This window comes from Peromyscus leucopus, chromosome 10 (genome assembly GCF_004664715.2).
Source record: "Peromyscus leucopus breed LL Stock chromosome 10, UCI_PerLeu_2.1, whole genome shotgun sequence".
Taxonomy (NCBI): domain Eukaryota; kingdom Metazoa; phylum Chordata; class Mammalia; order Rodentia; family Cricetidae; genus Peromyscus; species Peromyscus leucopus.
This window is the reverse complement of record NC_051071.1, coordinates 81,308,139-81,321,201: the sequence shown is the minus strand read 5'-3', so window position 1 is coordinate 81,321,201 and position 13,063 is coordinate 81,308,139. Positions and strand designations below refer to the sequence as shown.

At 39.0% G+C, this 13,063-nt stretch overlaps 1 protein-coding gene across 2 annotated transcripts in view; it reads right to left on the bottom strand.

Annotated features, from left to right (window-relative positions):
* Nucleotides 1-13,063, bottom strand: part of Bmp2k (BMP2 inducible kinase) — a 110,590-nt gene that overhangs the window by 58,193 nt on the left and 39,334 nt on the right. For both annotated transcript variants that reach the window (XM_028873145.2, XM_028873147.2), the window contains exons 4-7: nt 11,277-11,419; nt 9,775-9,896; nt 7,512-7,593; nt 2,490-2,622 (exon numbers count right to left, since the gene is read on the bottom strand). In XM_028873145.2, coding sequence (XP_028728978.1) covers nt 2,490-2,622; nt 7,512-7,593; nt 9,775-9,896; nt 11,277-11,419 — 480 coding nt within the window. The remainder of the gene's footprint in view (nt 1-2,489; nt 2,623-7,511; nt 7,594-9,774; nt 9,897-11,276; nt 11,420-13,063) is intronic.

Sequence of the window (13,063 nt, the reverse complement as noted above, 5' to 3'; positions counted from 1 at the left end):
CATAGTGTGGCACACATAAACACAGAGAAAGTCAACACCAGGTAGGAATCAAATCACATATCAAGGTATAAGCTTCTCAGTCTTTCACACAGTATTAGTCACCCTGAGCCTGTAAGACATTCAAGATCTCCAGTAAAACTGTACATTCAATTATTACTAAAACATTAGACTTAACAACAAAACAGTTACAGCTACAATGATTTATAAAAATGTCTTCAATAAAATATTAAAACTCAATTAGCCAGAGAACACAACAACCAAAAATTCCACACTCTAATTTTGGGCATTACGATTATTTCATACTTCTGTTGTCCTAAATTTTTTAAGAACATTATATAAAATAGAGAGGGTTAAGAGTTTAATATTTATTCAAATATACAATGGAGGTATATTTTCTTGTTCTAAAAAAATGCCGTTCTACAAAATAGTACACTAAAATAGAACTTCTATTTTAAAAAGCTGGAGTAATTCCGTTAGAGGGTTGACCAACTATTCACAGGTACCTAGATGGAAACTTGGCCTGCAGCTCCAGCTTGACTGGAGTCTGCCTGCTACAGGTCAGAAGGCTGGAGCAAACAACGCTGCCAGGCACTAACCATGGAGGTTGAAGTTGAGGTCTGGTGCCACTGCACAGGTGCTGGCACATATGATGGGCTACACAGAACAGAGGTCGAGATCTCTGTAAATGAAAGCCTAAGGACAAGTTTAGGGAGCAAGTGGAGTCCTGAAGAAGTATGTATCATGTACTTCCATGAATGCTAATGTCCTACATCCAGGAGTTCAGCTCTAAGTATTAAATTTACCATGGCAAGGACCCCTGTGCCTCAACCCCACTGGCAAAGCTGTCCCCAGATGAGGCTCAGAGGGATGGCAAAGCCTTCCTCCAGGGAGAGTTTGAATGCTGATGGGGTGTCCAGACTCACCACTCCCAGACTAATGTTTACAGAACGAAGACTGCTCCTACTGAGATTAGATAGACCTGTCTCTTTGTTCAGCTGTATACAAAAAGGTGCTAAGGCTTCTCCATCAGAGTCCAGACCACTGATCCTGGCTTTTCTGTATGTTTGTCTGTCTTCATTTCTTCCTTACCCTGACTCAGGGTTCCAGGACCCAAGTCATGCAAGGACCCAGCACACATATCTAATGCTCTCATACCGAAGTGTGTGCTGGCAGTACAGCAGCCACGCTTCGGTTACGTCCTCTCCCACTCCATCACTCCAGTTCCCCTCATCTAGGAAAAGCATTCTATATAATGCCAAATGCTGTATCTGTGAGGAAATCTGTGTTACAGAAATTCTGTGCTTTTCAGAGTCGTTTATGTCCCTTTTTCTCTTGGCATCATGACCAAATACTTCACTATGCAGCCCTTCTCCTTGATTTACACAAGGCCCATACATTAGTAAGTCAACTACTTCTCAAACAACAAGTTATCATTTGCAATTTATCATTGACGCAAGTGTTGCTGAATTGGGAGATTTGGTAGGAGCAGTTGTTGACGAAACCTACTAGGCAAACATTCTACCACTAAGCAATATGTACCTAGCCCTTGGCCCCTTGGCGTTTCTGAGTCTTTCCTATTGTAGTTGAGAGTGCCCTGGACCTGGTCGTTCTCCTGTATCTGCCTCCCAGTAATAGAATTATGGGTATACCATATGGGCAGAAGTAAAGCTGTATGTCACTGGGTTGTTATATCTTATAGTTTCCTGAATTGATGACCTATGTTTTCTACATTCTATACATATGATTAAATTCATACCTATTTTCTTTCAGTGTATAGTTTACTTTTTACATTTAAATATTTTATTTATATAAAGCTTTAACAGAAAAAAGTGAAGACTTTGCTCTATCTTTGTTCACAAATAAGAAAATTATGTTTCCATTTATTTTCTTCATTAACTTTAAATACTATCTTTATTATATGATAGCAAATAAATTTAAATTGACGCTCTGTTCTGTGCCACAGAGGCTATAAGAGGGTTGTTCAAAGTGCAGGAAACAGCAGAAATGCTAAAGGCTCTTCAGTCAGAGCTGTTTCAATACTGTGGCTCCCCAGATCACACTCTACTGTCTGATGACTGCCTCCCTCCCTGCAGAGACTCCTTCTCAAGTTTTACAACAGATATGTACAAAATGTTAAATTACAGTATCTTTTTAAAAGCAAGCATGGAAATCTAGTTATTGATTAACCACATGGATATTTGGTTTCAAAGACACAAAAATTGAAGAATTAAATGTTGTTATAAGTGTCCCCAGCAACTCTGATTGTCTTAATTATGTAATTGCTGCCATGTGCTATTAACTCTTCTCTAGGAGATTAAAAATATTCTTGTATTTATTGGTCTCTAGAGATGAATAACCATCTTTAAATATTTTTACTATATTTATAAAAATACATGAAATTAAAAGTCTAGATTTAAGAAAGAGAATAAATAGCAGGCCCTAAATTGCAGTATCTTATAAAGATTTAACCCATCTTTCCAAATACTTACTTATCAAACAATGTACGTTATGGGAGTAGCGAGAACTGTCCGGGATGGTGAAGCTGCCGTCACAGATAGCAACCTGACTCTCACCGAAAGGAAGAGCGAAGAAACAAAGTTTGTACAGTAAACATCCCAGGGCCTGTGAAGCAAGGAAACGGACATCATCAGGACTCAGCACTCAGCCACTGAACACAACCAGCGTCAAGACCAGAGCTGGGAACGCAGCTGAGTGGTAGAGCACTGCTTAACCTACGCAAGGCCCTAAGCACCATCCTCAGCACCACGAACAGGAACACCAAAAGTGAAACATGTTACTTCAAACAAACAAACTGAATGCTCCTATTTTGAATCCAATTCTTCCTTAACCAAGTTAAGATGTTTTTTAAAGGCCTTTAGCTTTATAGTTCAGTGTTCCTCTGCTGCATCTGTGATCATTTAGATAAGCTGCTCTGGATCATGAGGAACTAAAATTAACCCTGGCTTGTTACTTTTGGAGGAAATAGCATCTACTTGGTACTGTCCTCATTGGTATTACCAACTAGGCACAAGTTACATCTGAGAAGAGGCCTCTACCAGAATGCTCACAGACAAGTCTATGGAGGTGTTTTCTTAATTAATGATTGATGGAGGAAGGCCCAGCCCACTGTGGGTAGTGACCACGTCTGGGCTGGTGGTCCTGGGTGACATAAGAAAGCAGGCTGGGCAAGCCTTGGGAAGCAAACCAGTAAGTAGTATTCCTCCGTGGTCTCTGCTTCAGTTCCTGCCCTCGCTTCCCTTAGTGATGAAGTTCAAAACTGTGAGATAAAATAAACCCTGTCTTCCACAAGTTGCTTTTGGTCATGGTGTCTAGCACAGCAACAGTAACCCTGCTAAGGCAGGTCATACTATCGACTTACAAAGGAAACGTATGGCCGTTTTTAACAAATTTTCTTACAATTCACTAAAAAACACATTTTAAGTCCTATGAGGCTGCCCATCAAAGTTAAGACAACTAACAATAAATTTTACTGGTCATTATTTCATAAGATAAAAATTAATTCACTTAACCAGCAAGATGGGTCAGTGGTAAAGGTCCATGCCGACAACTCTTGATAACCTGAGTTTATGCTCAGGACTCATATGGTAGAAGGAGAAGATTGTTCTCAAATTGCTCTCTGACCTCCACACATACACACAGGCAAAAGATAGGTTACATGCAATAAAAACATTAACTCTCTGGGCCTGGAGAATTAGCACATGCTGCTCTTGCAGGGGACCTGAGTTCAGTTCCCAGCACCATGTCAGGAGCTCACGCACCCGTAACTCCAGCTCCAGGGATCTGACACCTCTTCTGGCATCCACAGGCATCAGCACACACAACAAACACAAATACACATAAACAAAAACATTTTTAATTAATTCTGTTTCCATATATAATCCTACAATGTTTTACTGTATAATGTACTAACTTGTAGCATCAAAAAAGAAAGGTTGTCTGCTTAACGTGCATGACTTCATAAACTTCACAGCACCAATAAATCACCTTACTGACACGAAGGGAAACATTCTAAAGTACAAGTTTTTTTCTAGAAAAGTAACATAGGAAGTTTCCAGCTATACCATCACAGTTCAAACCTGAAACAATTTTTAAAAAAAGAAATGATTTTGGGTTCACAAAATTATCACTTTGTCAAAAAATAATACCTCAAGCCACAAGGGTAAGGGGCATTTCTAATTCTATATAAATTATCTAACAGCTGCAATGGCATTAATGAAACTAACCAGTGAATAAGCTTCCTGCTGTTATATTTTTCCCATGTAACTACTTTACCATCTATGACTAACAAGTATTTTTAGTGTCTATGAAGACTATACTATACAGAAACCTTTGTGAGTGCAATAATATTAATTTTTAAAGGGAATATTTGCATTTATAACATTCTTATAGTGAAAAAATTTCAAATGTCTAGAAATTTCAATACTTACTTAGAAATCAATAGGTTACTGTATGACTTCTGAAGTGGTAAAGGCACTAACTAGACACACCCAATCAATATGGTTAAAAAAAATAGTGATGGCCAGGCTATGGTGGCGCACACCTTTAATCCCAGTACTTGGGAGGCAGAGGCAGGCAGATTTCTGAGTTCCAGGCCAGCCTGGTCTACAGAGTGAGCTCCAGAACAGCCAGGGATACACAGAGAAACCAAGCTTGAAAAAAAAAAGAAAAGAAAAAGATAACAGTGGCTGCTTTTCTGTAAGGAAAATACACCACTGAAGCTGTAATATTTGCCTTCAGTTACAGCTTTCCTCCATCCAGATGACCTTCACACCAAACGTGACCTGCATTTCAGCCAGTTTTACCTTGTCAATCAAATCTAGGTCATTTGTCTTGGTTTAAATTAAATGTGAGAGTCCCCACATGATTTGGCAATGCCAACACACTTTAAAAGGTGACCATGGGGTCTGAGGACGGAGTTCAGAGTGCTTCCTAGTACATAATAGCATGCCCACCCCCAAAAAAGAGCAGTTGTAGGAAAAACAAGTGAAATATGTTGCATTGTATAAACACAGCAAGTTGCCCTGTTTTGCAGTACAAGCATTTTCGTCTGTCGTCACTAGATACAGTGAGAATTATGTAAGAAACAAGAGGGACTAATTAGGCTGATTTGAGGGCCATCATCCATCGTGTTCAATTGTCTTCACTAAAAGGGTAATACAGGATTCCTATCAAGCACCCTAGATGTCAGGATAAAAATAACCTACAAGGGAAATGTTCAAGGAAAAAAAAAGGTTTTTGCCAAAATATACAATGTTATATAACTACTTTCACCTGAACAATGTATTTCTTCTAATTCGTTTATTTTCTTGAAACAGAACTAGCAAACACAATTCTTGACCAAACAGGATAGACACACCAAAAATGTAGTGTTTTCCTGTTCCATCTGTGCTAAGACAAGCATAAGACCATCGTCATGGACATGGAAACTGTTCCTCTTCCAAGTGTGTAAACAGATACCATGTTGATTTTTTTTTTTAATCTTTGAGTACCTATCTGCACATATATTAAATCTTATTTTAAAAGTGACAAATGAGAAGATCCCATCCTTTACATTAAGATACTAAACAACAATTGTGTTTTAAGGAAAATATAATCAACTCCCACTGGTTTCAAAGCAGTAGTGATTGGTTCCTGTGGCTTCTATCCTGTTGCTGAACTATCTCAGGTAATATGGAACTCAACAGCAATCATAAAACTAGGCCAGAAACGATCCTTACAATCACTTCTTGTAATAATTTTGCTTTATTAAGAACCAACTCACTTTGCTTTCTACATTACACATAATCTTCAACTTTACTATAAGTTATCAAATCAACCTGATGCTAATGCCAAGGAGAGGAAATTGTAGTCGAAAGTTTTCTGTGGTCCTGCCCAGCCCTGTGGTCCTGCAGCCACTTATAAAATAATCACTCAGAGGCTTAATATTATTTACAAACTGTATGGTTTATGGCAAGCCTCTTGCTAGCTAGCTCTTATATCTTAAATTAACCCATTTCTATTAATATATGTTTTGCCACGTGTTCCATGGCTTATGGATCTGCTGGCATGTTGTTCCTTGGGCGGCAGGCTGACATCTCTCAACTCTGCCTTTCTCTTTCCTGTCTCTCTCCTTTGATTTCCCGCCTGCCTCTAAGCTTCCTTGCCATAGGCCAAAGCAATTTATTTATTAACCAATGGAAACAACACATATTCACAACGTAGAGAAAGACATCCCCCAGCAATTGTCACAAAGACAAATAAGTTAAAACAAACTTGCTTCCAATTTGCTTTAATCTTACATAGTTTAAAATTCAATTACCTTAAGAATCACTGACAAAATAAATAAATAAATAAGCAGATGAGAACATCCTAGAAATCTGATTGCCTTGCAAGACTATCTGTCTCTTGGGTTTTTCGTGGCCTCCCAACCTCATAAGGGAGCAGGGTAGGGGAACCAGCAAGGAGACAGTAGCTAGTTTGCACACATTATACATGGGGAGCTGGGAGGTGACTCAGGCAGGGAGGCCCTCACTGTTAAGCCTAGAGGCCTGAGTGGGATCCCTGGGACCCACCTGCCATAAGGAGATTAACTTTTTTTTTTTTTTTTTTTTTGGTTTTTTGAGACAGGGTTTCTCTGTGTAGCTTTGCGCCTTTCCTGGAACTCGCTCTGTAGACCAGACTGGCCTCGAACTCACAGAGATCCACTTGCCTCTGCCTCCCGAGTGCTGGGATTAAAGGCGTGCGCCACCACCACCCGGCGAAGATTAACTTCTAAAAGCTGTCCACACATATGCTGTGACATGTAGCCTTATACCAAAAAAAGGTAACATTTTAATTAAAAAAAAAAAAATCAAAACTATCTCACTTCTTTTGAAAGTTCTAGAATTATTTCAGAAAATTGTATTCCACTATTGATAATATGTTCATGCAAATGCAGTTAACAGTTATTGTTTAATGCGTTCAGATTACACAATAGTTTCTTAGACTATTAAATACAATCCAAAATGTATTTTACTTACAAAACAAGTTTGAAAAAGATGTGAGATTCTAAACAACAAACAATAAATTAACACTATCTATTGGTACAATTAAATCCAGATAAAAATATACTAAATGATAAGGACCTTCAATAAAGAGTAGTTAATGGCATGTTTAGAATCAGAAAAAGTTTACTTTTGTTAGTTTCCATTTTAAAAAAAAATCATAAAATATCCCAGAAAGTTATACTGTAATCGCTTAACAGTTACATCCAGATTTTCTATATTGTCATCAGCCAAAATTTCACTCATTCAAAACTGAAAAATGTGAACATTAACTTACGATCTAAATCTTAAAAACTACTGGGAGGTAGTTACATAGTATACAAGTATCCCCTTTCTTGACTATAGGCACCCCATCTCCTAACTCCACATCCTACCCTCGTCCCCTTTCCCTGGGGAGGAAAGAGGAAAGGAGGCAGCTGTGTACTCATGCTCATCTAGTTAGAGCAACGGTCAGCCTCTGAGCCTTACCCAGATATCAGCCTTGGTGGTGATGGGTTTCCCGCCATAAAGGTTGATCATTTCTGGGGCTCTATATGACAAAGTCGTGTACCTGGCAGCATGAGGAGAACAAAGGAGACACATTCAGAAACAAAAGGACAGGTGAGACAGGCTTCTTAAGACGCAACCTCAAAGGCTTTGGGGTTCAGAACTATACGGAAATAATACTGTCTTTAAAGGCTTGTTAAAAGTCTATCAAGAATTAAATGAAACGAAGTATCTACAGACAATTTATTCAGCAATTACAAAAGTATCTCAAATAATATAAAAGTTGAATTTTGTTTATTAATAAAAACTTAAATGACAACCTATATAGGAATATTTCTGTTGATTTATATGAAATAATTCAGTCTATCACAGCTTCCTTATCAAATATTTTCATTACTGAAAGTAAAACTGCACTCTCAAAATTTTAATTTATCTCTTTTCTAAGGAGTTTGTTTTATAAATGTTAGAATACCCAGCTGCACACAGTAGTAAATGTTTTGAGCTTTTATAATTCTCTTCAAAGTTACAAGTTATTACAACTCAGTTATACACATTATGTATGCTTCTAACATGACTACCAACTTAAGCTCTTTGGAATTAAAGACAATGTAAATAAATATTCACTATCAAAAAAATCTATTAGAAACAGGAATTATTAACCAAATAGTGCTCAAATCTCATAGCAGAAATCATAAGAATATAAATGAACCACCTCTATCACAACAAGATTCTTTTTTAGTGTTTATACTTTATTTTAAAGAAGGATCTTAAATCACAGCATTCTAAGACCTTACTATTACAGTTGCTGGTGAGATGGTCGGAATGATCCTACTACAGACGAACCGGAATATACACTGCATATCAGCAGGACTTCTATCATTGTGTCCCAGCACCAAAAGCAGGGCTGGCCCTGAATAAATACTTGTTAACTCAACACTTAGACCATCAACTCTTCAATTCAGCCACAAAGGATACGGACTCTTAATGAGCTTACAGCACCATATTCCAATCATCATAATAATGTAACTGAGCCTTAACTCTATCCCACAATACAACAAATGAAGAAACGTCGAGTAGATTGGATACTCGAGACCTCAAGCAGCCACTAGAAATCTTCATCTGCAAGATGCTCTAATTACACGGACGGACACAGACCACAAAAACAGCCAACTGCAACGCCTCTACTCTGTTCTCCAGGGCATGTATGTTTACTAGGGGCTTGTTCTTCAGACACTAATACAGTCGTTCTAGGCTGTGTTCTGAGTAGAAGCACGAAGTGCACAGGATATGCACCGCTTCAGTCTGTAAGAACTACAGTCTACAACGGGTCAGTCACCAGCCCCTGCTGAACAGCTCCTCGCCCTCACACTGGGAGACTACTGAGAAGTCCCTAGCCTGACAGCTTGCTGTCCTCTGTCATTTCAGTGTTCTCAGACAGTTTGTTGTATTTTCTGAAACTAAAAAGCAGAAAAGTTAGGTTCTCACAAGAAGCCTGCAACCACACAAAAAACACAGAATTAAGAAACAAAAACATGCCAGGCGGTGGTGGCACACGCCTTCTTTAATCCCAGCACTTGGGAGGCAGAACAAGGCAGATCTATGTGAGTTCAAGGCCAGGCCAGGCACCAAAACTACAGAGAAACCTTGTCTCAAAACAAAACAAAACAAACAATCAAACAAACCTGTGTGACATCACCCGAGAAAGCTTTGCAACATACCACTGAAGTAATAGTGGCTTCCTACAGTCTCAGCACTTACACTTTGCAAATGCACTACTGCCCTATATCAGTAAAGACAAAGACTATGCTGAACTCACAATCACTTAAGGAACTGGAGAGGTGACTCAGTGGTTAAAAACTCTTGCTCTTGAAAAGACCAGCACAACTATCCAGAGGATCCAATGCCCTCTTCTGACCTCCACAGGCACTACACACACATGTGGTACACAGATATTCATACTCATACAGAAATAAATCTTTTTGTTTTAAATCGCTTAAAATTCTCTTAAGGGGTCTATTAACTACTACAGCTTATTTTACAAGTTTCATTATTAAGCTGTTTACCACATAGACAAAAAAACTCATTCATGGTATTCATCAACTGTCTATTAGATATTAGTCATTTTCATTTTGAAGGAATCTACAAATGGAACAATATAAAATTTCTATTAATGCAGCTAGCTAGTTATAGACTCAAATTAATCAAAATGCCTATGATGCAAAATGCAATAAAGATAAGCACTTACTTTTTAATTTCTTCCTCTACTACATTAACTCCATCTTTTTGAGGATTGAGAAATTTATTAGTGGCGCTGCCAAAGTCACAAAGCACATAATTTCCAGCATCATTTAGCAAAATATTTTCTACCTTAAGAAAAGAAAATCAATGATTACTATTTTCAAAGTGAAAACTTTTTTTAACCTGTTTTGATCAGGTGCTTGGTACACATACATACACACATACACATATGTATATACAGACAGAAGACACCTCAAACCAGAGGCAAATGAACCAGAGCAGGCAGTGGCACATTCCTGCTGAGGCAAGAGGCCAGAAGGGTTAATAAAAATGGCCAACCCTAATCTCCTGAATTCTCTCTATGAAGAAGAACTAGTGATGGTCAAGAATCTCTCTGAGTGTATCTACATTTTTTTCTCCATTCCTAAGACTTCGGTCTACCAGGAAACAAGGAGTAAGGAGAACATTTCAATTCCATTTCTCATGAACATCTATAGGTTGTGTGTTCACATACAAAATGCTTGATACCAGAAGTGTCATTGGCCTGGGATTACTTTTTATATTGGGGGCAAGATTCAAGAATAAGATGAAAATTCATTCACATTATACATTCAGTCTGACCATAATTCTATGCAATATTCTCACTGAAATCTGAAGCATGTGATCGGGTACAGGATTTCACACTCGGGGCACCACCACATCTAGTCTCTATACACATAAGAAAGTGGGCCTTTTCAAATGTGGATTTTCTGATTCAAGATGCTTAGCCTACAGCACCATTTTTACTTAAAACTCCTACGGTGAAAATACAAATTTAAATTTATACTTTAACTTGTAATCTGAGTTAAAATAACTAAAACAAATTGTGAATACTCCAATACCTTGAATACTACAATGTCAGTTCAGAGAAATCCTCATCTGCTGCTTACTAGCATTTATATCATTGGACAGTTTGCTTAACCACTCCCCTCTTTGGTTATCTTCTCCAGAAAACAGGGAAGATAACTGTTACTATGACAGGTTAGAATACTCAAAGTACGCAGAACATGGTCTAGGATATATTGAAGACCAAAGAAATTGTTATTATTATGGCAATGTCTTTTGCTTTTATATTTATTTTCATTTACTAAAATGCTAATAGAGTGTATTTTAGGCTTTCATGATTACCAACGACCTACATTGTAAATGACATTGCTTATTTTTGTTTATCATAAGATACAAAATTGTATTTAATCAGTCAAAACAGCCATTCACTTATTTATTTACTAAACAATCGGTGAGCCTCTCTATAGGCCATGCACTGTTCTCAGAGCTTGGATCTAATCACATACACAAGCCAATACCAACGGCCTCATCACCCTTATATCCTAGTGGGAAGAGCAGACAGTAACACTGGGCAGAATACACATGAAATTCTATAGGATCTTGGGGAGGGGACAGGAGCAGGGAGAGAAAGAAAAAAACATTTTAAATCCTAAGTGTAGAACAAAAGTGTTCCCCGGTTCTTACCTTCAGGTCCCGGTGGATAATGGGAGTCTTACATTGATGCAACCTCGCGACGGCTTCACAGGTGTCGCAGAAGATCTGTAAGACTTCTGACTCAGTAAAGCCCGTCTGCAGCTTCTTATTCATCTGATTCACTACCTGCCCAGCTAAGCAAAGAAGCCACTCTGAGGACGCTTTCCGATAAAGTCCACCAGAAAGACACTCGGAAACACTCTTCCAGTGCTAGCCCTGAACTCTCACAAGGGTACTTACACCTGCTGCACTAATACAGCAACACACTTACATTGACATCTCGGAGATCAGAACACTGTAGAAAACACAGTATCTTGCTAATACTATTTGCTATTTTTTTAACACTTTACCACTTCTGAAATTGCAGTTTTCCTTATGATTGACAATGTATTTATTTGAAGCAATAGTCATTCAACAATATTTAGTATTGGATTAAGTGTGATAAACAAAAAAAGGTTTCTACTATCATAGAATATAGTGTTTCAAGGTAAAAATAATGACACAGATACGTGACTATAATTCCTAACATGACAAAGTAAGAAGGAGAGAACTCACATAGGAAACCGGAATTTAGATTGGGGGAAAGATGGGAAGAAAGGAGAGCCGGTCAACTTAGGCTTATCTAAGTGAGATTCATGTTGAGACAGACGACTACAAATTAACAAGACAAAGATTTAGGAGAGTGTGTGGGTAATAATGAGTGTTGTATATAAACATCTCCTGTTAGGTAGAATTTGTTGACAACAAGTAACTTGTAAAGAGCTGGTGCTGACATGGCTGGAGAAGCACAGAAAGATGAGATGTAACTGATGCAGATCAGACACTGGCAGCCACATTTCATACTTTTTTCTTGAAAGCCAAAGAGAACTATCTATCTGACTTTGTAAAATATCACCCTGATTATAGGATAAAGGGATCTAATGAGTTAAGGCACTAATGCTTTATTCCTGGTAATAAATAGGACTGGGAGAAAAATAATCAATAATCTTGTCCAGCCGTGGACTATGCATGCCACTGACCTGCCAGATAAGGCTGGCTGCCTGGGGCACCAGTGGCATTCCCGTCAAAGGGTAACAAACGGCTTTCTGACTGGAGCTGAGGCCTGCTCCCAGGAGGGACCTGTGCCAATGCCAGGCTGCACTCAAGCTCATGATCCTCCTCCTCCCCTCAGCCACTTCAGCACATCCTAGCAGCATGAGCTGACATCAACCTTGCTCCTGATCCTATAAACCTAGTCAAAGCTCATGGCTGGGGAGATCAGACACAGGAGGAGAGGCTTTGTTGCTATGTGGACACGTAGTCCAGCTGCCTTCTACACACTTCTGTTTATACCCAGAGACAATGCTCTTCTCAGCTTTGGTCAGAGAAGCTTCTTTTTCTTTCAATGGCAGTAGTTAATGCAGACTCCTAACTATCAAAGCTTTCAGAACATGTGCCTGTTAAGTGCTCAGTCCTATCACCCAACCCCACCCCTCTCCTACACACACACACACACACACACACACACACACACACACACACACACACACACACACCTCTGCCTCCAAAGCCAAAGGAGCATCTGGAAAAGAAGACAGAAAGAATTTAGAGCTGGAGACTGGGGAGTACTGCTATGAAGCACTGTCTTCTAGGCCTAGCCAGGCCACTGCTCTCTGAGCTCACAGCAGCTGTGGTGACCTGCACAGACCAGGCCAGTCCACACTCACAAGGGCCCCAGCCCTCCCAGGGAGCTATCGGCAGGTGAGGATTGCTGGGGGTGAGTGAGTCATGTTCTTCAG